General features: G+C 33.8%; 1 protein-coding gene across 1 annotated transcript in view; it reads left to right on the forward strand.

The window, feature by feature from the left end:
- Positions 1-27,120, forward strand: part of IL1RAPL1 (interleukin 1 receptor accessory protein like 1) — a 1,610,170-nt gene that overhangs the window by 1,238,958 nt on the left and 344,092 nt on the right. Inside the window, exon 8 of the mRNA XM_069065664.1 lies at positions 6,042-6,116. Coding sequence (XP_068921765.1) covers positions 6,042-6,116 — 75 coding nt within the window. The remainder of the gene's footprint in view (positions 1-6,041; positions 6,117-27,120) is intronic.

Here is a 27,120-nt window from a genome sequence, read left to right on the forward strand (position 1 = left end):
AGATAGATAGATAGATAGATAGATAGATAGATAGATAGATAGATAGATAGATAGATATAATGGGATTAAAATGTGGTGGAATAACTTTTATGAGAATAGCTATCAAGAGGACCCAGGACTTTGGACCAGCATTTTTTTTCCTAGAGTTTCATTATCAAGGTTTTTTAAAATAACCATTGAGAATAATGGTATTTTCTTTTGAGATACACAAAATATCTCTTATTTAATCAGTATATGGAATTAAAGGTGGAGATGTCCTACATCTACAAAAGTATAACCTTCTATTTCTTAGTACTTGAACCTAGGTCTTCACTAATTACTTTGCCTCACTATCTTATTTTTTATCACCTCTCCAATTTGAGGTACCAGGTGATGTTCTTCATGCAGACAAAGGCAGGCAAGAGACGAAAAAGGTTTGTAACCAGGAGGAATTTTTGGTGTCACTAAGCAGTGGACAAATGGAGAGGTTCTGGGATGGGCTTTGTTGATTACTTTCTCATCTGGGACCTAGAACCAGGATAGCAGGTGATGTCTCTGTTTTGTCCTCTGGAGTTTTGTGAATCTGTAGACATGCTGCTTCAAAACCTGTAATTAGTCATGGCACTTTGCTAAAAAGAAATCTACAATGATCACATTTGTCATTGTTTACTATTTGAGATCACTTGTTCCTCTGTAGGGATCTATGTTAGAATAATAAGATTGTAGGATCACTGATTTTAAACTTCCAAGGATGTAAAATATCATGTAATCTATTACACTTATTTTATTGAGGAGGCAGTTGAAGTCTAGAAGGCTAAATATTTTGCCCAAGAACCCCCTTATTAAGTAACCAAGTCAAGCTTCAAAACCAGTCTGGTCCTCAGAATCCAAATTTGTCTTTTTTCCCACTGTATCATACTACCATCCTGTTCCAAACTGTCATCTTGAATGGCATAGGGAAATGACAGTAAGAAATTCACTGGTTAAATAGCACACTAATATCCCCTGGTGTGTGGGAGTTTTTCACATCCTTAATGGGGAGAATAACAACAAAATATCACTCCAACTCAATTTTTCAAAATGTCATTAATAAAAGGTGCTATTGATGAATACCTAATTAGTATGAGATCTGTGGAGTTAATGAACTAGAGTATAAAAATGATCATGATATATGTATAAAATGGTTTATAAGAATTATTTAAGTTTTATTAACCTTATCCGCATTGTGTAACTATATTAATAGGAATGAGGGAAGAGGCTGCAACAAAAACAGTTATGCCAACTATATAAAGATAATTTCTTAAATGCGTTTGCTTTCAACATATTTAATACATTATGCCAATTAAGGGAAGCATTAGTTTTGTGCTATGGTAAATCTCTGCATCTCATGGTATCTTTCATTATATTCTGTAAGTTTGTACATAATTTGTACCTTTAAGGACCCATTCATTTGCTTTTATGGCTTTTCCCCCTTGATAATGATTTAGAAGGAATCACTGACCTCCTTGAGTTGTGAAAGTCATGTAGTACAAAGAGAAAAACCTTGATATTTTGGGGGTGTTGATGACAAATACAAATGGGTGTGTGTGTAACAATCTTTTGGTGAGTTTTTTTTTTACATCTTTATAGAATGGATTTGCTTCTGGTTGTTATAGATGTCACAAAATCTAGAAGACATTAATGGAAACTAATATTAATGTGCAACATGACAAAGAAAGGACAAATGGAACCCAATTCCAAATTTAAGTCCAAGTTATTAAGATTCGTATATGATATGAGACATCTACTTTTAGTCTGTTTTAAAATGTAAATTATGAGATTAAATGTGTCACCAGCATTATGTAAATGAAATGGTTCTTAAGCTACTTATTTTGTCAATTGTATAATCATCTAAAACCTGTTTGGGAATCCATTTAAGCTAGCAGATTTAGTTGTGCTGAGGAGGAATTCTATATCAATAGTAAGCTTAAATGCATCCTTTCCTCTCTTACACCTTCTCGTGACCCTATCCTTCCCCTGACCCTGGGGAGTCAGAGAATCCATCCAAGATGACTAGACAATAGGAAGAATCACCACCTCTGAGTTATCTTCCTCTTTCCTTTCCCACTTATTCTCTTCTTCGGACTAGAGCTGCTCAGAAGCCATAAAGACTTGGGTACTTTGAATGACATGTGAATGACTCTATTATTTTTGGTGAGATGAAGGACCATTGTAGCATCTGCCCTACTTCTTCTCCCCTGAAGCCTACCCTCACAAACACACCCCTCATCTGACCTACAGATATGATATAACCTAAGGTCCTCTAGACCTCTCCAGGTGACTTTGCTGTGCCCTGAAGAATTCTGGGTTTTTCCATCTGCACTGTAACTGAACTTTGTTATGTCCATTGTCTCCCTGTAATTAAATTAAATTGTCTTTGAAAGCAAGAATTGTCTGTCTAGTTATGTGGTTATTATATGTGGTCATAAATGAATATATAAATAGATATCCACACATATGTATGCATACATACATATGTATGCATATACGTATACACATATCTATGGAGAGAGATATGTGGACATGTATGTGTGTATATGTATACATCTACCTCCACACACTCTACATATATATATTCATAGTGATATATAGTGATTAAATAATGACAATAAAATCATATATATGTATAATATAGGAATATGTGATATATACATATGCATGTATAACTTCATAGGGTCTACAAACATACATGAAATAAACCCAAAGGTCTGCTGTTTTCTTGACAATAAGACGTTAGGTGTTATGGTTATAGTATGATGCAAATAATTTCATTTTTGTTTATTTGGAAGTAATTCTCTTGAAATTTCTTTCAATTATATGTTAGATGTCAATGAAATTAATTAAAGGCAGAGTTTGTGTCTTTCCAATTGCTTCATTTTTTAAACTCTGGTTTTCTGTGTCAATAATTGAATTTGTGAATATCTTAATACATGTTCTTCAATTGTGATAGCAAAACTGTCACCCTTGAGTAGCTGTGTACTTGAATCTTAGCTTCACTAGCTACTGATTTTCTAATCCAATAGTTAAACTACTGTCTTCTCTGGAAGTTTCCATTCATATGTATGTTGAAGGTGATAATATAGAAAAAAAAATCATTTTAATGGATAAGGCCATAGCAACTCTTCTATTAAAATGCTTGTATAATGAAGGTTTTAGGATTTAGACTGTCTTTAAATGTAAATTTTGAAATTGAATGTGTTGGCAGCATTACATAAATGAAATGGTTCTTAAACCATTATCATTAACCAAATCTTTTTTTTTTTCAAACTGGGGAAACTGAAGCACATATAGAGATCTAATTTGCCTAAAATTACAAGCTAGCAGCTAGGAAAGCTGGGATTTGAAACCAGATTCTCTTACTTCACTATTGCTATTCTGTCCACAATTGTCATATGTGACATCCCAGGAGCAGATATTGTTTCATCCCTTTAATTATTATTAAACTATCCCCAAAACCTCCCTCTATAGCTGGCTGAGAATTTTCCAGCTAACTTAATTTCCCAAAAGCTGTTCTACTTGTTTTCAACTCATGCACATCAGGCCCCACTGGCATTCCTTCCCTTTCAGCTTTCTTTTCTTTATTGCCTTCTCCCATTAGATTGTGTCCTTCTTGAGGCCAGGGATTATCTAGTCTTTTTCTTATTTTTATCCCCAGCATAATACCCAGGGTGTTGTATGCACTTAATAAATATTTATTGACTACCTTCTCAGACATATGGGTTGGAATCAAAGGATGTTTTATAACTGAGATGCAGATATAGATAAAAATATAGGTACAGATCTCAATATATACATACCTTATTTTGTCCAATGGTTTATTTATAGATATAGCAATATATATTATATTTACATATTCAACATAGTTACATGATATATTTATATATTAGATATTAATAGTTATTTCTATACTTATTATACTATGTTTATATGTACACAAGTCTATGTGTAATATGTAATCATCTCTATATGTGAATTTATACATGTATGTGTGTAGGTATGTAGTTGTCCATATATAATTTCACATCCTTCAGGAAAAAATATCTATTTTACATCTTTTAGAAAACTATATTCAATTTAACTTAACTTACAATTGCTATACAGTAATTTTTTCTCCAATGTATCTGTGCCATAAAAGAACATAGTTTTGTGGATGATCTGCTTAATACTATGTGATCCATTTACCTAATTTATTTGATATCATTAAATTATTATACAAATTTAATTTATTAAATGAATCAGTTCTTTTCAAAATTGATTAAAATAACCTTAGTCCACTTTGAAATCCATTAGTATAAATTGAGAGTCTAGGATCTCAAAGATATTACCATGCTCCTCAACTCTCAGAACATTGCCTCTTTCATTTGAAACATGAGGTGGTTGAACTTGACAATCCCTTACAAAGAAAGTCTCTTCTAGCTTCATCTTGTAATCATGCAATTTTCAGAGACTGAGAGACCTACTCTGGTGACGTTTAGTTATTCAGCTAAATGGCATTTAGTAGAGAGGATAAAAGTGGTCATTTGGAATCTATAAGGAAACAGTGGGATGTGTCTGTGGGTATAAGCTACCCCAATTCCATTAATAAAAATTGTGATTCACCACTTCCACCAATTTTCTCTTTGTCTCCCTATCCTAATAATTACTAAATAGAAATGAAAACAAATTCAGAATAAATTTCAAGTAAGGATAGGTAAATATTTTATTCCATTCAGTTTTAAAGGTTATTCCTACAATTATGGCCTAAGCTTGAAATGGGTACATATTTTCCAATGAATTATGATGATTTATCATTTTGTCCAAGCCATGCTCTTCTTAAATTGATGGAAGATATTTGGTAGATCGGCTTTAATTTTTCATTCTTGTGTAAATGAGGACAGGACTCTTGACCAAATACTGGAACTACTGTCTACATCAGCATTTCAGACCTCAACTGGGTTTGCATGCCAAATTGGCAAGGAAAGAAGAAAGTCCTCAAAGTAGAAGCATTCAGTTCAGTCACCTATAACTGATCATTTCTGTACTTGATATGGAGTGGAAATTGCTATGGCAGGTTCCAGGGGACTTATATAATGAAATCAGATAAGAAAAATAAAGCTTAATGAAAGAGAATTGGCTAATTGTCTACAGTATATTACTCAAGTAAACATAAGAGTAAAGTATTCACTGATTTTTTGGAAACTCATGATTTACTTAATGTCCTAGGTACTTCATCCATTTTTTTAGACCGACTAAATAAACTGAATGAACCTAAGCACAGGGACCTCTCAAGTTTCTACTCAATGAGAGTCTATCAAGCAAAACAACAGTAAATAAATAACACTTATGATGCAAAACAGTATTCAAAGATTTAATTTGAATAAAAAATACTTTAGAAGTACATTACTGGGATTTGTAACTGGTATGCTCATAACAATGTCATTTTGCTACTTAGTTCATAAAAGGAAGTTTTAGGAAGTACATAATAAGAAGACTGAGTGCCATAATTATGAAACAACAGAGTCTAGTATAAAGAGGTCTGTGCTGAAGAGTCAGAAGATTAAGATACCATCATAAAAAATATTAACTGAATTCATATTAGATATATGGTAGGTTTATATAATGTTATTTTCTTATTAAGAATTATTATATTATAATAAGTTACATAACAATAAATTAATATTTTTATTATTAATATTAATCATGTTTCATATATATAAATAGAAACAATAGAGACCCTCATAAAGAAACAGAGGGGCATAAATTAGATGCTTCTTGTTTAGGCATTTTAAAATATTTTTAAGAACCATCCAATCTTATGTAGTCAATTCAGCATTATTTGACTGTCAAGTTAGAAGTGTAATATTTGAATTGTGTCTAATATAATCACCTTTTCATTTATCTAAGGGGATTATTGACTCCAATAAGAATGCTATTTCTTAATTAAATTGCTTGGATTCAATACTTAATGAGACATTTGATAAGAATGATTGTATTATATGCTATGTATACAACCAATAGTATCTGATTTGTTTCTTTTCTTTTAGCTCCACTGACAGACAAACCACCAAAACTTTTGTACCCTTTGGAAAGTAAACTGACAATTCAAGAGACCCAGTTAGGTGAGTAACCTTTGTTATACTAAGTGTATATTTTTTTTCTATTCACATTATAATTGGTCTTGTACACAAACCTGCTGTGGGTCCCGTGCCTGACTAAGTATGGACTTAAGTTTTTGCATATCTGTTGGAAAGAGACTCAACATAGACCCTAAAACGTGACCCATTACACACAACCGAGCTCATGGACAAACCTAACCATGATATGAAGGTGTAGAAATAATGTTCTTGTCTCATGTGTTTCATATTAACTATTTTATTTAGGTTCTACTATATCTCTGCTCACATTACTTAAATTTATTGAAACACACAAACATCCATCCATTTTCAGTTGAACATTAATTGGTCCAACATAGGTATTAGTGTAATATAGTACCATTTTAAAGCAAAATTATGTGTAAGAAGAAAGGTGATCAGGTATATAGCTTCTTTATAGATCCATCATTATAATTTAGTAATTGTGCACTTCTGCCCTAATAAACTTTAATAAGTTCTTCTTATTAAAACATACACACAAAAACATATTGACAAAGTTGTTCAAAATCAATTGAATTATAATTGGAGACATTCTAATAAGTTTTAAAAATAACTCTTTAACTTGTAATGGGGTAAAAACAGACCAAGACCAAATTGTGGAACAATTTTGGTCCAGTTTCTTATCTGATCAAATGATAAGTTTTCTGACTCTCTGATATTTGACATGGCCTTATGGGCAAGTAAAAGATATTGGATATGGGGCGGCTAAGTGGTACAGTGAGTAGAGCACCGGCCCTGGAGTCAGGAGGACCTGAGTTCAGATCTGGACTCAGACACTTAACACAAAACCTAGCCATGTAACCTTGGGCAAGTCACTTAACCCCAATTGCCCTCCATAAAAAATTAAAAAAAAGATATTGGATGGTTCATCTATTCTGTTCTTAGCCTGCTATTGCTACACTCACAGTTAACATATATTGAAAATTTATTTATCTCGTCATAAATTGATAAATGGATTAATACTTTCTTGGTTTTGATTTTTATTTTGAAAGTTATTGGGTGTATATAAATTCTGTAGTATGCTTAGCAGAAAACCATTTGGAATTGCAGTTGGATTTATAACTTCAAACTATTTATGCACACATACATAGTCACACACATAAATATACCTACATATATATGTATATACACACACACACACATATATATATATACACACGCATACACACATATAAGTTTGATGCCTTTGGAAAATTCATCTATTTGTAGAGATATGAAATTCAATAACTTTGCCCTCATAGATTACTTATATTTGTCATAGAATTTGAAATTATAATCACACTTTAGAATTCATTATTCTGGTTTACAAACTCACTTGTATTCTGATCCAGTATGACATGATAGAAAAGATCATAGTGGTAATCTTAAGATCAATAAAATGCTTGCATTGGGTGGAATTCAAATACAAAAGTTATATTTAACAAAATAATGACCTTAACTTTAAGGTAGAAATCTTATGGAAAATTTATTTAAGGCTATGCTGAAACACATTGCTGTGATACAAGATTCTCATTTCATTTTTAAAGTTTGGGTTTTGGTCACATAATGTCATATAAATATAAGGTATCGTCATTATTAGAGCTAGCTGGAAGCATGTGTAATACTGATCAGAAGCTATGTTGGAATCTCTAATCTGATCTATACAAAAATTTATCTGTTTAAATCAAGCTGTCCAAGGTTTAATTTTTTAATGGTTTTTAATTGTTTTGGTGTTGCTACAGCTGCCATTATTGAATTTGGGGCAATTAATTAATAACTATTTTCTTTAAAAAAAGTGTGTATAAATTTGCAGAAATGACCATGTGCAAATAGAGTTAAGTTGATACTTGGGAAAATTATCTCTGGACTAATTGTACAAAATTAGCAGTGTCCTAGGTGGTGTTCATGAATCTTCTATCCATAATTTCTTGGCAAAAAATGAAATCCATTTTTTATGTTGTAGTCAAAAGAAACTTGTGATTAATCAACACATTAATTGTTGTTTTTGTTTCTCAGTATAAAATGTCATATTGCACTTTACCTCCTAATACAATGTTTCATAAAGTGAGATTAATAATTTGTCAAATGCTTTCTTATGAATAGAAATCATTTTTCTCAAAACTATTGATTAATAAGAAAAACAGGTTTGAAATATGACAATTTCATATGCAAATATTAAAGTGTGACAAGAATTATGGAACCATCTGTTAGTAAAATGCTATAGGAAATATGTTTATTAACCTGTTGTCTCACAAAAAGCATGTGAATACTAGATAAACTTTGATTAACTAGATTAATTCAGACTAGATCAACATATTTTAAAACTTACCCCTTTCTAATTTTCTTTCCAATTTTTTAAATAACTTGTCTTTGAAAAAGAACAGAAATATTTAGCAAATTCATTGTATGTCTTGCTAGAAACATATTCAATCAAACTTCATTTAATAATATTTTTTGTAAGTTATTGAGATTCTCAGATTAGTTGAACATAAATATTGATTAGGAAAAAAACTAGTAAAATATGAGATAGCAGCTAGACCTGAGATTACATTATTATAGTAAACTCCTGATAAAAAATGTCCCTCTACCCACTCAAGTTACCACCTTCCCTGTGATTTATAGTCTTCCAGAGTTGTCTAAATTGAGTAGGTTCAGTCACTTGCCCAGGGTCACAAATCTAACAGCTATCAGACTTTGTATTTGTAGCAACATGTACAATATTTGCAGCAACTTCCTTAAAGCCCAACTCTCTATCTATTGTTACATGTGGCCTCTTCTAGTATAATATAAAGAAGAAAATAGGGGAAAATAAGAATAAAGTTAATATTTTTAAATTATTTAATCTTGAATTATTAAATTAAGTTATTTTAGTTTTTAAAATACATCTTGCTGGCACAGTGACTAGACCTCTGGGGTTGAAGTCAGGAAGACCTGAGTTCAAAATCTACACACTGAATGACCTTCAGCAAATCACTTAACTTCTGTTTGCCTGTTGTCTCAACATTAAATTGGGGATAATAATAATACCTACTTTCCAGTCTTTCTGTTGTGAGGATAAATTGAGAAACTATTTGAAAGTGTTTAGCACAGTGCCTGGCACATTGTAAGTACTATATAAATGCTAGTTTATCAATTTTATTATTGTTGTATTTAACCAATATATACTGGCTAACTAGGCAAAGAAAATTGATACCCCTTCCAGAGATTGAAAAATTTCCAGTTTTAGGAGGTCCAAGGGAATTGAATGGTTAAAGAATGAGAATAACTTACTAAATACTTACCAACAGAATGAATCTTAAAAGTAAATTTAGCTACATGCCAAATTCTAATGCTGTGTGAACAGGTCTTTCAGAACCTACTTTTGGGTTGTATTATATTAAACATTCAACTACACAAAAAATCAATTAAATTTTGTGTTAGTATTGAAGTTAGTTAAAGTGTGGGTCAAAGGTTATACTTGCTTTTACAGTTCTATTGAGTCTGTTACCCTGTGGTTTCATAGTTTTATCTCTGAGTTCATTCTCTACATTCAAAGTTCATTTAGGCATTGGTTGGAGGATAATTCTGTATATAACCTAATGTAGCTGTCGTTATGAATAATAATAAGTAGTTAGTCTACTACATTATAGAGTTCAATGTCATGTTCCCATCTAAACTGCATACATGATGCTGTGAAAGAAAAATTCAAAGGAGAACTCCACCATGCAGGAAAATGCTAGGAAAATAATTTGGAGACAGTCAAGTTTTTCTCCATTGTTACCTACCCTTTCCTATTCTCTTTTTCCCTCATTGGAGATATTTCCTTTCCTTTTTAGACCTCATGCCTTTTTGTTCTCCAAATTTTGCATTTCTCTCAGAAGAGAAGACCAGCCAAAAGCAGTCTTCTACTTTTGTCTAGGTAATCCCTTTAAACCTTGATTTTTTTCTCCTTTTTCTCAATCATCAATTCAACACACATTTATTGAACACCTACTATGTCAAATATGCTAAGGACTGGGGATCCTAGAAAGATAAATAAAATATCATCTTTGAACTCAGAAAATTGGATTCTGTAGCAGAAAATAAAAAAAATGGGCAGATGATGGCATTAGCCCCCTACTAATCCTTCATAATATCATATAAAATATGTACATTTTTGTTTAGAAAATGGAAAGATCTTCTCCCCTTCTCCCTGGAAGAAAAAATTTCATGGAAGTGGTAACATTTGAACTGAACTTTGAAGGATAAATATACTGTCAAGAAGTATTAATGGTGAGGAGGGCAGTTGCTAAGAACAGCTAGTAAAGTCATTGATGTGGGAAAGCATGGAAAATTGAGAGTGCTCCTGTTTAACTGTGTTGCAGAACAAGCCAGGGTCAGTGTGTGAGAAAAGGCTGATAAGATTGACTGAAGTCAGAGTTTTCACAAATTTAGACTGTATACCATAGCCAGTGGTCATTTTAAGCCATATAGTTGCATGATCATAGTTATGAATTATAAATATTTCAGATTTATCTATTTAGCAAGCAGTAGGTCAAATGGATTAGAGTAGGGAGAGACTCCAGGTAGAGAGACTAATTATCAGGGTATTGTGGTATGTGAAACTGAAGGTTTTGATGTCATGAATAAAGGGGAATGAGCCAAGTGGTTAGCAGATTGGAAACAATTATAGAATTTTTTTCATGATTCAATATTTCTTGAAGTCCCTTCATCATGAGACTTCCAGAAACCAGCTTCCTATCCTCTTGCATTTAAGAAGTAGCCTCAGTCACATGCTCAAAAGTACTGGAATCAGTGGCCAGTTCCAAGTTATTACATGGTATATGTCTCCCTCTTCCATTTACCCAAATAAACTGAAATCTCCCTAAGAGCAGAGATGATCTTACTTTGATCTGTGTGTTCCCAGTGTCCAGCACCTTAAAAAAATGTTAGATGGAAGAAGAAAATGAAAAGAAAGGTAAAAACATATATTAAGCATTTACTATATGTCAGTCACTCTGCTAATTTTTGGAAATACAAATACCAAAGAAACATAGTCCATGACCTCAAGGATCTTAAATTCTAATAGAAAGAAAACACATATAAATGAAAGGTAGCCAGAGAAGGGAAGTCACAGGATTTTGCATGGGGCAAAATGTCCTTAAATGATGTGCCCTTTTGCAGAAGCAATAGTAATATTGATGTCATTACTGTTCCCAAAGCAAAAAAAAAAAGTAGAAAATGCGCTGAGAGCAGAGAATGTGTAGTGTCATGGCAGGAAGACAGCATGGTCAAGCGAAAAACTATTTAGGGATGATGAGTTCTTATTAATCAGAATGATCCCAGAGCAGAAGCTAAATATCCAGTTAGGAAAGTGTCAGGGGAGAAGGAAAGAAGTGGATGAATATAAAATATTATTGCAGAGAGACAATCACAAGGATTTGTTGAATGACTAAATATGAGGGAAGAAAAGGAGGAGTGATGATGATTCAGATTTTCAAGTATGAGTAACCAAGGAATGGTGGTAGTATTAACAGAAGGAGTTTAATCAGTGATTTCTGAAAAACCTGGAAAGACTTACATGAATTGATGTGAAGTGAATAGAACCAGAACATTGTACACAGTAACCACAATATTGTACAATGATCAACTGTGAATGACAACTCTTCTCAGTAATGCAATATTCTGAGACAATTCCAAAGAACTCATGTTGGAAAATGCTATCCACCTGCAAAGAAAGAGCTGGAGTGGTCTGAGTGCAGATTGAAATATACTATTTTTACATCCTTTTTTTCCTGTGGCTTTTTATTTTGGTTTATGTTTGCTTTCACAAAATGACTAATGTGGAAATATGTTTTGTATGATTGCACATGTATAACCAATATTAAATTGCTTGTTGTCTCAGGAAAAGGGGAGGTGAAATAGGTAAGGAAAGAATTTAGAACTCAAAATTTTTTAAATCAATGCTAAAATTGTTTTTATGTATAATTGGGAAAAATAAAATATTCAAGAAAAAGAAGTAGTTTAATGAGGAAAAGGAGCAGGTTTATAGAATGTTGAATTTAATGTGTTAGCAGATCTAAGTACCTTTCAAATCATCAGGTAAAAAGAAGTAAGGACTTGCCTTGCAGTGCTATCTAGAGGCTTATTTCTGTATCTGAGACACTGTCTGCAGATTCTTCAATCATAGAATGGTTGAGCTTGAAGAAGTCTCAGTCTTTCTGGTAGGTCATAATGTTAAAGAAACAGTCTTCTGTAAGGACCCCCTCCCCTATTCCTTCCTTCTGTAAAGAATTCTCATACTGTTCATTATTTCAAAAAACTTTGCCTAAGAATCCAAACCATGTATTTCACGGACTCTGGTTTTTTCATGCTATTTTTGATATTATTTCATGACATTTAAATGATACATCTCTTTTATGATTTAATTAGGGTTCATATAATTTTTTTGTTATTTATATTTTTGGTAATGAATCTTCTTTTTAAAATGTGTCATGTTATGGTATTTTCTTTATTAATCAAGTTTTTGCTTTCTAGAGAATGCTCTTTCATATGTTTAGAAACCAAACTTCTTGTGGTATAGTTATTGTTATGTAAGACCTTACACCATGCTTTTAACACTTGGATTCTCTTCCATAAAAACTTACACCTTGCTTTAAAATAATGGCAATTGAAAAATATTTTCTCTTATATCTTGGAAGTATGTATATTTTTAATAGCCTTATGTGTATATATTTATGTGTGGATGTTCCACCCCAAAGGAATGTAAATTATTTGAGAGAAAGGAACAATTTTATTTTTGGCCATATCTACTGGCCTCTTACAGTGCCTGGAAAATGATAAATGCTTGTTGATTGATTGCTTAAATAATACTTAGATAAATTTGGGGATATATGATTTCATGATGGTACATCTTTACTCTTCCAAGCCTGAGTAATTGGTCTTCAGTGAATTTGCTGTGGCTTAAAACAAAAAGTATAAGATGATAGCAAGCCATTTGGCAATGAGGCTTTCCTAATTTAGCTAGGCTGATTCTCAGAAAACAAGTGTGTATAGAATTCATTGCATAATCCATACACACACACACACAACTTTGCAGGTCCTGCTAGAACTTGTATCCCAATAGAAGGAGCCCAGAGCCAATAATAGCATCATATTACTAAAGCATAGATGAATTTCAGTATAAGTATTAGACCATATTAAAACATTGTTCTCATATTAAACCAAAAAAGTAAAATTTGAAAGTACCAAATTATCCTTCTATAAGTCCAATGTATCTTTATTTTAAATCAAGATTTTTTTTTCTTTTTACTGAGATACACTGGACACACACACACATATACACAAGCAAATATCAGTCTCATCTAATGAGCAATATATCAATACTTTTAATACCAAAACCTTAGCATAAAGGAGAACGGTCTTAAATTGAGTACTACGAAATAATTGAGTAGATGACTTCTTATATAATGAACTTCCTGTAACTTGAAGTACTCAATCCAAACTTAATCATCCATAAGGAATGTTGTTTAATAGATTCTCTTTTTGGAAGGAGGGTAATCAAGATGAACTACAAGATTCTTTCCTACTTGAAGATTCTATGAATGTAAGAAAATAAATTCCAATCATCTTATATCATTTTAATACTTAAAATATTTTTGGATTTCTAAACATCAATCGTCCTTTTTTTAACAAATCTGAAATAGTACAACAGAAAAGTATTTTTTCTGTCCTCTTTAGTCTTTGATTAAAAAAAAAAACTTCATTGACTCCAGCATATGTACTGTAATAGGAATATTTTAAACTAATAACACTGCAACCTAAATTGAGTGTTCTGTTTCATTTTTGTTAATATGTGTATATGAAATGATGATATCACAACTTTAATATATATTTTCCAGGTAGAATGCAGTTTTTTTATTTTTAAGAAGGTATAAACTTTAGATTACACTGAAAATTTCATAAGTACTCAATAACAATGCCAGGTATAGATGGTCCTTAAAAACAATGAGTTTCCACGCTTTGATGACTTTGAACATATCTGAGACACTGAAAGTAAACCCATAGGAGCTGGAAAAAAAAAGTACATATAAAAAAGTGCAAGTACTCAAATGACCCCTATCTCAATTAGTTTTTACTTTTCTTAAAAATGTGCCTGGGCAAGTTATATAATCCTGTTTGCCTCAGTTTCCTCATCTATAAAATGAGTTGAAGAAGGAAATGGCAAACCACTCCAGTATTTTTGCCAAGAAATCCCCGAGTAACAAAGAGTCAGACATGACTGAAAAGAATGAACAATAAAAATTTTATAGCCATGGCAGTAGTGATGTGTATATCTGGGCATGAAGGCTGGAGATTTCTTTAATACTCCCCTAGGTATGCTTGAGAGTTAAAGCTGAGTTCTATCTTGTTACTGTTTGTTGTTGTTCAGTGATTCAGTCATATCCAAATCTTTGCAACCCTGTGTATCATACTATCTATGGGTTTATTTTGGCAAAGATACTATTTCCTTCTCAAATGGATTAAGACAAACAGAAGTTAAATGATTTGCCCCAGATCACACAGCTACTAAATGTCTGAGGGTGGATTTGACCTCAGGTCTTCCTGACTCCAGGCCCAGGATTCTATCCACTGGGCCACCTAACTGATGCCTAGGCAAATAGAGGTTAAGTGACTTGTCCAAGGTGACACAGCTAGTAAATATTTGAGGACAGATTAGAACTCAGGTCTTCCTGATTACTTTCCCAACTCTCTATCTACTGAGCATCTAGGTGCCCTGGAGTTGTATATTTGGAAATATGCTACTAAAGATCACTGAATGTAGAGGGGAGAGTAGAAGACTTAGTTTAGGTATACCATAATTATACTACTACAACCATGTAACCCAGTCTTCACTTTCCCCGACACTTGTGGATCCCACATTATATCCACAAGGGAAAGAACAGTGTCATACATACTTCTACAACTTTGCCCTGCACTTCTTACTATAGAATTACCTGTATTCCTTTATCATCGAAAAAGCCAGACATTGGGATGGCTAGGTGGCACAGTGAATAGACCACCGGCCCTGGAGCCAGGAGGACCTGAGTTCAAATACGGCCACAGACACTTAACACACCCACCACACACACACACACACACACACACACACACACACAGACACAAGCTATATGACCTTGGGAAGTCACTTAACTCCAATTACCCTACCTTCCCCCTTAAAAAAGAAGAAGAAGAAAAGAAACAGTCGGGCAAAATATTAATGTTCAGTTAAATTATAGTATTGGGCGGCACTTATATAATGATTAAACATTTGTAGTGTTTCCAAATATTTTCTTAATTTGTCCTCACAACAATGCTAGCAGGTAAGTGCTATTGTTATTGCTGTTTTACCTATAAGGAAAGTGAGGGAGGAAGAAGTTTAATGTCTTGTCCAGGGTCACATAAGTGCCTGAGGCAGTATGTGGACTCAGGTCTTCCTGTCTCTAGGTCCAATGCACCTTTTACTTTGCCATCTGTCTCTTCATGTTCTTTCTTTCTTTCTTTCTTTTTTTTTGCTTTTTGGTGGGGGAAGATAGGGAAATTGGGGTTAAGTGACTTGCCCAAGGTCACATGGCTAGTTTTGTATTAAGTGTCTGAGGCCGGATTTGAACTCAGGTCCTCCTGACTCCAGAGCTGGTGTTCTATTCACTGTGCCACCTAGCTGCCCCTCTTCATGTTCTTGATAGCAGGAAAATTATTCACATTGGACTTTAACCTTGTTCCTCTAATCATCACAGCTGATAGTATTCCTACAATTCCAGGGCTGCTTGGAAAGCTTTGGGGCACCTCCAGTTCATCAAATTGCTACTTGAATAATCTTCTCTCTTCATATTATTCCATTTTACTTTATCTGTTGACAATGGGAGCTGATTTTATTATTTTTCTAAAAATAAGTATGCTGCAACATAATTCTCCCACCCTTCTGTGGGGCTCTAATTTCTGAGACATGAGGTCTCAGAGTACTCTAGATCATTAGATTTGAATATCACTACAATTCCTTTATTTATCATGTGATATTAAATTTGGGACTTTCTAACACAATACAGAGGAGCAAAGCACAAGAAGGCAACAGAGTAAGTGTCCTGCCAGTGTCAGGGAAGGAAAATTGATTGAGGATGAAGTCATTGTTTATTAGGGGCAGAGAGATTTTCCCTATTTTGCTATGATGAAAAGACAGAATAACATGCAATATTGTTCAAGGCAAAAAATATTCTTGTCATTTCCCCTCTTCATCATTGTTCTCACTATAGCATAAAGATAATGGTTCTTAGGCCTTTAATGATACATAGTTACACAAGTTTTGGAAGGAGTACTTGGATAGGTTTACATCTATGCATATTTGGGCACAAAGCTGCAGTTGGTTATATTCACCTTAAGATCAAATGAGCTATATTAAGATAGGGAATTTATATATGATATATACAATAAACTAAATAGTTAATGCTTGCAGTTTAGTTCTGACTGAAAAAAAATTTATATAGTTGAATCGGTGAGAGTCAGTGGCACCAGTATAAAAGTTCTACAATAATACAAAGTTAAAATTGTAAAACTTTGGGGGAAGCTAGGTGGCACAGTGAATAGAGCACCAGCCCTGGAATCAGGAGGTTCAAATCTGGCCTCAGACATTTAACACTTACTAGCTGTGTGACCTTGAGCAAATCACTTAACCCCAATTGCCCTTGCCTTCCCCCCTCCAAAAAAAAAAGACCAAAAAATAAAATTGGAAAACTTTGGTCAAACTTTAATCTTTTGTTTTGAGTTGCCTGTGTGATAGGCAACTAGCATATTTATGGAGGAAGCCTGGGAAGCTCATATTGAACATTTTCTGTTTCAGAAGTGAAAAATTTATGTAACCTATAACACAAAGTTCTGTTGTTGTTGTTGATTTGTGTCTAACTCTTTGTGACCCCATTTGAGATTTTCTTGGGAAAGACACTGGAGTGGTCTGCCATTTCCTTCTCCAACTTGTTTTAGAGATGAAGAAACTGAGACAAAAAAATAGTCACAATCTCTATTGATTCTCCTTAGTGGTACAACTAGGAAAAGAATGACTGGGCTGTTGCCCTGATGAGCACAAGTAGTCTATCCTTAACCCTAGTAAGTGGAAGTCAAGCAATATATAGTGCCTTTTCTGCAGTGTCCCACTTTCCATTTCCTGATACCCCTGTTCCTAATATACCTATGACCTCTCTTGCTTGAATGACATCTTTTCTGCCAGGCTATTGGAAAACCTAATGAGCAGTGCTCCAGAATGACTAAGAGACTGGGCAATCTAGTCCCCATAGAAATGAAGAAATTTTACTGGGAGGTTTATTTCAGTGTTTAAGAGATCAGGGAAATCATCAGTGGAGATACTCCCTCCATAGATATAAATTCTAACCTCTCTATGACTTAGTAAATAATGTCCATAATTTTGTTTTGGCCTCTCTGAATATTTCCAGGTTGATCATCACATTGCAAACATGTAGCCCATTGTCAGGTTCAAAGTAGAAACTTTTAATGCATCACTCACTCAGTCAACATGTAGTGATGAAGTGTTTCCTAGAAATAGCTAGATGGCACAGCCTATAAAGCCCTGGAATCAGGAATCCTTAGTTTCCTACTCTCTATGCATCCCTGAGGAAGTCACTTAAATTCTGTCTGCTTCAGTTTTCTCATCTATAAATTTAGGATGATAATAGTCCTTGCCTCCAAGTGTTGTTATGAGTTTAAAATGAGATTACTCAGGGACAACTAGGTGGTGCAGTGAATACAGCACTGGCCCTGGAATCAGGAGGACCTGAGTTCAAATTCAGCCTCAGACAGTTAACGCTTAACTAGTCACGTGAACTTGGGAAAGTCACTTAACCCCAATTGCTCTCCAAAAAGCCAAAATAAAAAAATTAGATTCCTTGTAAATTGTTTGGCAAACTTTAAAGTTTCATATAAATGCTAGTTATTATTATTGTTATGTTGTGTGTACCAGGCACTGTGTTAAGGCACTGGAAATACAAGTACAAAGAATGAAAAAATCCCTACTCTCAAAGAGGCCTCATCCTCAAGGGGAAGATGACAAAAAAATTTACTTAGAAAATTAGCAAATTTATATAAGAATTATAAATTTAATGAATATAAATATATAAAGGATAGTATGGAAAGGAAGGAATAAAAAACTGGGATGACTGGAAGAAGCTTCATGTAGAAGTTCATAGCTGAGCTGCAACTTAACAAGAGAGAGAACCTATGAAGCAGGGGCAAGGACTACTTGGTAAAAATCTAATAATATTTAAACTCTATTACATAGGTTTTTATTCCAAAGTTTAGTCACCTCTAAGTGATGATGAACTACCAGTAGGACAATAGCTAAAAACTAGAGCATTATTCTTGTTTAAATAAATATGAATTGATCGTTGGTGTGTCCAAATCAGTAGTGGTGTCAGGTAGCAAAATCCATGAATTATTGGACTCACATTTAACAGTGGTGGTTCCTTGGCCTAAACAGTTTCATTTAGTGTACGAGTTAGCAATTTCAGCAAAATATTGAGGAAATAAATATTTTAAAGTTGCATTACTTTCGTTGGGTGACTATAATTGCATAATTCATTTAAATTGAAACAAATGGGTAAGCTAGCGTTAATAATCTATCCATTCCTCTAACTATGCCAAATAGCCCTGTCTATTGAGGAACCAAAACTATGCCTTGGATAGAATAGGAATAAAGACTAGACCAGGAATTAGTGATATAGGGAAATCCCAGATGAGGAAACTCCCTCTTCTAATGCAGGCTGGAACTTTCTTTGCAAACTAGGGAGTTGCTCAGAACAATGAGACATAAAATGATTGGCATGGTGTCAGTCATTTGGGATCAGAGGTGGAAGCTTTGCCATACTACCTCTCTATGTTTTGTTAATAAAAGTAAAGAGAGGGGTAGCTAGGTGGCACAGTGAATAGAGCACTGACCCTGGAGTCAGGAGGACCTGAGTTCAAATCTGACCTCAGACACTTGACACATTTACTAAATGTGTGACCTTGGACAAGTCACTTAAACCCAATTGCCCCACCTTTCTCCCTCAAAAAATTTTTAAAAATTAAAAAAATAAAAGTAAAGAGTGATTTAATATATCTCAACAGCACTCTTATCACATATTCCATATTTTAATAAATCCAAACTTTAAATTAATCCTCACCACAGATATTTCATACCTTAAAATTGGAACCACATAGTTTTATGTGATGTCACCATGGATATATTCACAGATTCAAAGCATTAACAGATTTAAACTTTGAAAGGGAGCTCAGAGACCATCAACTCCAATGCATTCCTGAAAAAAGGAATGCATTACAAGTCTGACTAGTAGTCAGTGTAGCCTTTCCTTAAAGATTTTTATCAATCAGGAAAGCCAGTGTCACAAGAGTAGCCTATTACCATTACACTTTTGGATGAGATTTGTTGTTGTTGCTATTAAGAAGACTCATGTTATATTAAGCCTAAATTTATTGTTTTACTCCTTCCATAAATTACTTTTTAATTCTACCCTCTAGGTCTAAACAGAGCTAGTCTAACCCTTCTTTCTAGGTAACAGCCTGTCAGAACTTTAAGAAAGCTACCACACCCCTCACCCTGGATTTTCTTTTCTCCAGGCTAAAGAACGGGAGGCTCTATGATGTGAACTTAAGAGCCATCACTATCATGTTTCCCCCCACTCTGTACAATGAGCAGCTTATTGATCCCTTACCTAAATGTGTTGCTGAGAACTAAACATAGGCTAGATAGCCGATAACAAGAATATCACATTGTTATCCATAAAAACCATACTTCTCAATGGAGTCTTACTTTAGATCTTCTGGGTTCCATAGGAAACTATTAAATCATATTGAGTTTGTAATCTGTTAAAGTCTCCAGATAGTTTTCCTTTACCATTGGGCTACACTCTTTTTAGCCTTCTGTCACTTTTCTATCATGCCACTAGAAATCTCAGCTTTGGGAAATCTCATCATCCTGCATGATCAAATAACCCTTGATACTCACACCTCATCAACACCCTTTGATTGAAAAGCAGAGGCATCATGATGGAGAGAGATGTCTACATCCAGAGAAAGATCTAGAAAGAACTGAGTTTGAATCCAGATCGAAGCAAACTACCTGATCTTTTTTCTTTTTCTTGTTTGATTTTATTTCTTCTTTACCATTGTTCATTCCATCTGATACAATCTGTCTTTATAACTTGACTAATGTCTAATGTGAAAGTATTTGCAGATCCTATACTTGATTGTATGCCACCATGGGGCAGGGGAGGGGAGGGAGGCAGACAGAATTTGAAACTCAAGAAATTGTGGAATTGAATCTTGTAAACTAAAAGTAAACAAACAAATTAATAAAAAAAAAAAAGAAAAGAAAAGCAGAGGCATGAACTTTAAAACTTCCATTTAAGGAAGGGGGACCAAGAAAGCTATCTTATTTCATACCCAAATGCATTTTTTTATTTCTTTGATTTTCCCAATCTGGTGCCCTCTTCTTCCCACCTTTGCAACTATCTAAGCTTTCTCTTGTATGTCATCTTCCCCAGTTAGATTGTAAGTTCCTTGAACATAAGGACTGTCTTTTTTCACGTTTGTAGTCCCAGCAATTAACAAAATGCATGATATACAATCAGTTCTTAATAAATTTTTATTGGCTGACAGATGAATTATACTTCATCCATCTCTCTATATCTGGTACTTTTTTTTTTTACATTTTTTAACCCCAGTATAAAACTTTGTACATATTCCTATTAAATTTTATCTTATTTGAATTTGACCCAATTTTCTAGCTTGTCCAAACCTTTTGGAATCCTAGTAAAATGTTATACAGTGTTAGCTGTTCCTTCTAGCTTTACATCATTATTTACAAAGCATGTTATCTATAACTTAATGCAAATAATTGATTAACAAGTTACAAACCTCAAGGACAAGGGCAGATCTTTGGAGCAGCCACTCAGTTGGAGATCTCCTGATAAGATAATACAGAACCATTGATGACAACTCCTTTTTATGTGTATTTAATTAATACCCCTAGTTGTACCATCATCTAGCCCTAAATTCTTCATCTCATTTACAAAGAATAAGATGAGAAATTTTCGTTAAATATGTTGTGAACATTTAGACCAGCCATATTATAACATTCCCCTAATCTAACAATATTATTCCTGGGGATATGAATAAGGGGTCATTGAAGCACTGATTTCACTGGTCTGGGTAACCCCTAGGTGAAGAAACTCACTCCTGAAAAGCAGGTTGGCATTTTCTCTGCAAATTATAATTTTAAAGAATAACCTACAGCATCTTCTTGACTTGCATAGAATGACGCAGATAGTGTGTACCAGAGGTGGGACTTCAACCCAGGTCTTCCTGCTTTTGATACTGTATTTTCATTCATGACATTGCCAGTCTTGTAACCTTCTAAAAAATGGAAGTATGCTTTTTCTAGCATGATTCTTGATGAAACATTGCTGGCTTTTTGTGATTACTACTTCATTTTCCAGATATTCACTAAATTACCTCTAATATTATATTCTTGTCTGTTGTTGTGAGAGGTTTGTGCTTTTGGGAACAAATTTCCCTCATCCATTTAGTTATAACCTAGGTACAATATGCCTCTGTAGCCTAGCATATTTTTCAATCCTCTGTGAATAATCAATAGGATCAATAGGCTCTAGGACAGAGAAACAGGATATAAAATTGTCTGTTGGATTTGTGTACCATAAATTTAGTTCAATTGAATAATGCTTTATTAAGGAGCTACTAAGTGCCTGACAATATGCTAGATGCTGAGAATCCAAAAACAAAAATGGGAGCAATCCATACCATTAAAGTATTTCTATTGAAGATGGAGCAGAAAAGGCGCTCAACTGAGCCCTCCTAAAATTCACCTCCAAGCAACGTTTAAATAATGCTTCAACTTCAATTCTGGAGTGGCAGATCAAATAAAAGGTCAGAATGAGGCATTCTTCTAACTGGAGATTACAGAGGAAGGTGGAAAGAGATCTGTGACATGGGTGAAGAGGATGTTCCACAAACCACATAGATGAAATACCAGTTCTGGGAATAGGTGGTGTTTACAGAAGCAATAGCAGCTTTGGGAGTTCTCAAATCAGAAATGGTAAGAAGACCTGATAACTAGTCAGAAAGATTATAGGGTATTAGCATTAGGCAAAGGATCAGAGGCAGTTTGACAAATGCATTGCCTATACCCCCTTCTGGGTCATAGCTCAAGGTCAGAGAAGAGCACTTTCATTCAAAAAAACAATAGAAGCCCCGAGGGGAAGTGTTATCTGGCCCCAGGTAATCAAGGATCTTGAAGAATAGTATCATTTCTAGTGCCAAGGAAAGAGGGGTCCTAAAGAGCAGGACTGATTGTAATTCTAAGGGATTAGGGGCCTTTCTGGATAAGAATCAAGAGTGTAGACCAAGATAACATGACCAAACCTGTCTCAAAACCAGGCCATCTTAGAAGCATTAAAAACTTACAAATCCCCAGAACCCTGAAAACAGCAGTGCAAAAAGACTGAAACTTGAGACAGTGCTCATTCTTCCATGTGGGGAAGAGACCATCCCTACCTGCTACTTAGAGATCCTTAACTAAGGACCTAGGTTATGATGACCAGAAATTCAGTAAGATCCATAGATTGATGCAAGGACTTTTCTGACTATTGCATATCTCAAGCAACCCATATATCTTATATGAAAACTGAACTCATACTGATCAAGCAGTTATGGTTGTCATGTTCCTTTGATTGCTTACAGACACTCTGGGGAATAGGATACCTCCTTTTCTGATTTCAGGGAAGTGCATCTGTTCACTCTTCTTCCAATTTCAAAAGTCCTTAATCTTTTATCCAATTAGAAATCAGATTACCTAATGTTGTAGTGTTTCCTTTTAATTAATAGCTTTTTTCATATGTAAAAGTCTGTGTTCCCTGTATTTCAAGTCCAGCCCTAACCTGAAGAAGGGATCTGGTCCTAATCTTTTATACAGTTGGCATTTTTGCCTAGTAAACTGAAATGCTAAGAAGATCTAAACTTTGTTTCCCTAGTCATTCATCTTTCATTTGCCACAGTGTGCAGGTGAGAACTTAAGATCATTGAAACTTGGAAGTTAAAGAAGCACTTCAGGAAAAATTTTAGTCATTCTGCCTACCCTGAGGAACAAAATAGAATCAGAGGTAAAAAAAAAACAAAACAAAACAAACAAACCTTAGCTTGATCTAGACAGACACTGCTTTCTGCAAGGGTGTTCATTGTTAAGGATAGCAACATTATCTAAGAATTGATCTGAAGAAGTAAATTTCATCACAAAAGTACTACGTTTTGTTTTGTCTTTATATTTACTCTTCAGTGCTTGTTCACAGAGAAATAGCAGAGTAGATCTGATGGAAATTTTTTGTTATGATTTGATTGCCCTGTACAAACACAGCTTGTGATTCCATTAAGTACGTGGTTAAGTAGCAAGTACAGTAGCAGCTGTCATTTATATAGTGTTTTGAGGTTTATAAAGTGTTTAATATATTGTTAATTATCAATATTATATAATTATAAATAATTAATATATTATTAATATCTGTTTAATACATATATAAAGTTTATATATATATATTATCTCACAATTCTGAGAATCACCAAGTAAGGCAAGTGCCATTATTAACTGAGACTGTGAGAAATTAGTTGTCATTTGCCTAATCTCACATGGCAAATAAATATCCGGTGTGAGATTTTAACTAAAGTGTTAATGACTGGAGTTCAGCATTCTTATCCACTGTACCACCTAGTTGCCTCAGGAGATTGAGTAAGCATGGGAGAGATCTCCTTCAGATAGAGGGATAAAGTCACAGTAATGAAATAGAGTCACAAGGATTTGTTGGACATGGACAGTCATACAGGTCATACATAAAAATCAGAGCCAGAAAAATCATGTGGTTATCACAAATGAAGGGTAAGGAACCTACTAAAACAATAGAGATTTATTTTTTAAGCTTCCAAATCCTAGATAAAAGTAGTCCAGAATCTAAGATGCTAGTGAGTAAAAACATCAGCACTTCTTGAAAGGAAATATTTGGTTTATTGATTCATTCACTCATTCATTCAATCCATAAATATTTCTGAGCATAGAAATTAATTAAAGAAAGTTAAGAATATGGGACAGGAACATTAACCCGTTTACTCAAGTTTGGTTATTTTTTTCCAGTGATATTAGATTATCTGAGGCTATTGAAGGCCCAGATGGCCACTAATCCATAAAGTTATACTTGCGAATACAGGATAGGGAGATCTATTCAATTGATTTCAGGAAATTTCTTTGTTTGTTTGATCTATTCAATTTGTTTCAGAAAACAATGAAAGCAATAAATACTTAAAATTTCATAGGTCCCCAGGATAATAGCCAATTAATGTAGACAAAGGTCTTCCTAGGGAGTTCTGCCTCTTAGATTGCCTATCAAGAAAATGTTTTTTTTTTAATTATTCTATCCATTGAAGTATGATAGACATGTTTATGACTTTTTCCTTCCAGATTTTATAAAGGAAAGATATTTCAGATTCACTGGTGGAGGGAGCAGAAACTTCTAATATAAAAATATCTTAACAAGGGCAGAAAGGCATATACTATATATATATATACATATAATATGCCTTTTGCTATTATATAAGTGATATATACATATTACATATAACATAATATAATTTTATACATATATATACACAACATATAGAAATGCACTTATATTTTTCTAGCTAGCATTATCCACAAGTGAAAAATTGAATTTGCAGTTAAAAAACTCTTAACAAATACTTATGCATGTATTAAGGGTAACGAAAATAAATCATAACATAATCCTAAGAGACATAGTTCAAAGGGTCCTCTGATGGATGCAAAAACTGTATCCTCTACCTTCAAGAAGCTTAAAATCTTACTTTCAGATCCTAAGGCAAAGGCTCTTTGTATCCTAGTAAGTCAAAGCAGAGCTGCAGTTGTTAAGCTTTCTGTATATGCCAAGTTGAAAAACATCTTATATAGCCTGTGTTTCACATGGTTTGTTTTAAGACTTTATGATTATTCTAATCATTTTTCCTGATAATATATTAGCAACATTTCATCAAATTATTCTCCTCTTAATTCATACCCACTAAATTTTTGGAATCATATTCTGATTGCCTAGATCTTATTATTTCATCTTTATTCCCCCTGATAGGAGATTTCAATGCTGGATCATACAAAATATGTAATAGTGTTATATATGAACATTTTCCTAGACATTTATACAGATTCTTTCTTTCTTAGCATTTTCTTCCCTACTGCCCCACCTTTACCCATATTTAACCTTCTATTTTCTCAAACCCATTTTCTTTTATATTTTTGCCCTCTCAAGTACATTTCAGTAGGCACTTTTATTCTTCCATTGATCTTCAAGAGGAAATTTCTTTTTATGACCCTTAAGAAAATTGAAGTGCTTAGGATGTCCATGAACACAATGTTCTAAGTGCTGTTAAATTTAATGTGAATAAAGTAGTTAGGAAAGGAGACCAATTCACCAGATTACTAACTTTTTTTTAATGCTTTATTAACTTCTGATTTACATCATCCGTTTCCACCAGATGTTGTTACAAATTTTCTCCCCATTTCTCCCCCACCAATCACCCCAAAATAGCAGTCCCACAGGATATCCCTTCCTCCAATCTGCTCTCTCCCACATTTTCCCCCATAACCCTTTCCACTTTTCCAGTGGATCTCTATGCCTCAGTGCTTGCACATCCCATTTACATGTAAGATGGTATTAATGATAGTATATATATATATATATATATTCATATATACATACACACACATATATACATATATATATATACATATACATATTTGAATATTTAATTTCAAAACTTTCAATTCCAGATTCATTCCCCTCCTTCCCCGTCACCCACCCCTACTGGGAAGATACACAGTTCAGTATAGGTTGCACATGTGTGGCTAATGCAAAACAATAACATAGTAGATACATTGTAAAAGACTGATGACACTTCCCTCCCTCCCATCCCACCTCCCACCCGCTCTACTCTCCACTTTGATCCCGTCTATTTTCAAAAGTAAGTGCTTCCAACCTCCCTCCCCCCCAGCCTATCCTCCCTTCCATCATCCCCCCTTTCATCCCCTTCCCCCCCCTATTCTCCTGGAGGGTGAGATACCCTATTTAGTGTGTATTTCACTCCCTCCTCAAGCCAAATTCAATGGGAATAAGGTTGACCCATTCCCTTTTGCCTTCCTATTTTTCCCCTCCATTGTAACCATTTTCCCTTGCCTCTTCTATATCAGATAGTTTACCCCAATCTGTCTCTCCCCATCTCCTCTCATTATATTCCTCTCATCTCTTAATTTCACTTTTTAAGTATCATCCCTTCCTGTTAAATTGGACCTTTGCCCTCTATCTATATATCAGATTACTAACTTTTAAAAAAGTTTTTGCTTAGATTGCAAACACAGAACTAGCAGTCTCATTCTATTTCCTAAAATAGACTTGATGAACTGATAACTAGCTTGTCAATTTTGTATGGCATTCTCTCTTTCCTCTATGATTTTTCCCTATATCATTAGAATTGTTGTTTTTCTTATCTAGATATAATTATATGAGTTGGTTTTGTGTCATGTTAAATCAGCTAATGACTAATCATTTAAAGTTAAAAACTATGGAGACATTGTTCAGTTAATGAGTATAAAACTTGAACAATAAGAAAAAAAAAATTAATGATAACCCAGAAGTTAAATTGGGCTTATATTTTTTTAATCCTATTTCTAACAAATTTTATCCATTACTTCCAGTCAGTTTAAATTTTCTACTTGGACACATTTATATTAAAATACAAATCACATTATTACATAGATGTGTGATAAATGGATTTAACAATGTAACTAGTAATTTCTTTTTGGAAGTTGAGATATACACTTCTGAGTTCATCAAATTCATATAATGCATTATTGATACTAGAAGTCATT

The sequence above is a fragment of the Petaurus breviceps genome, unplaced genomic scaffold (genome assembly GCF_028583685.1).
Source record: "Petaurus breviceps papuanus isolate PSGF00001 unplaced genomic scaffold, PetGlider_PUasm1.0 90696, whole genome shotgun sequence".
In the NCBI taxonomy this organism is placed as follows: Eukaryota; Metazoa; Chordata; class Mammalia; order Diprotodontia; family Petauridae; genus Petaurus; species Petaurus breviceps.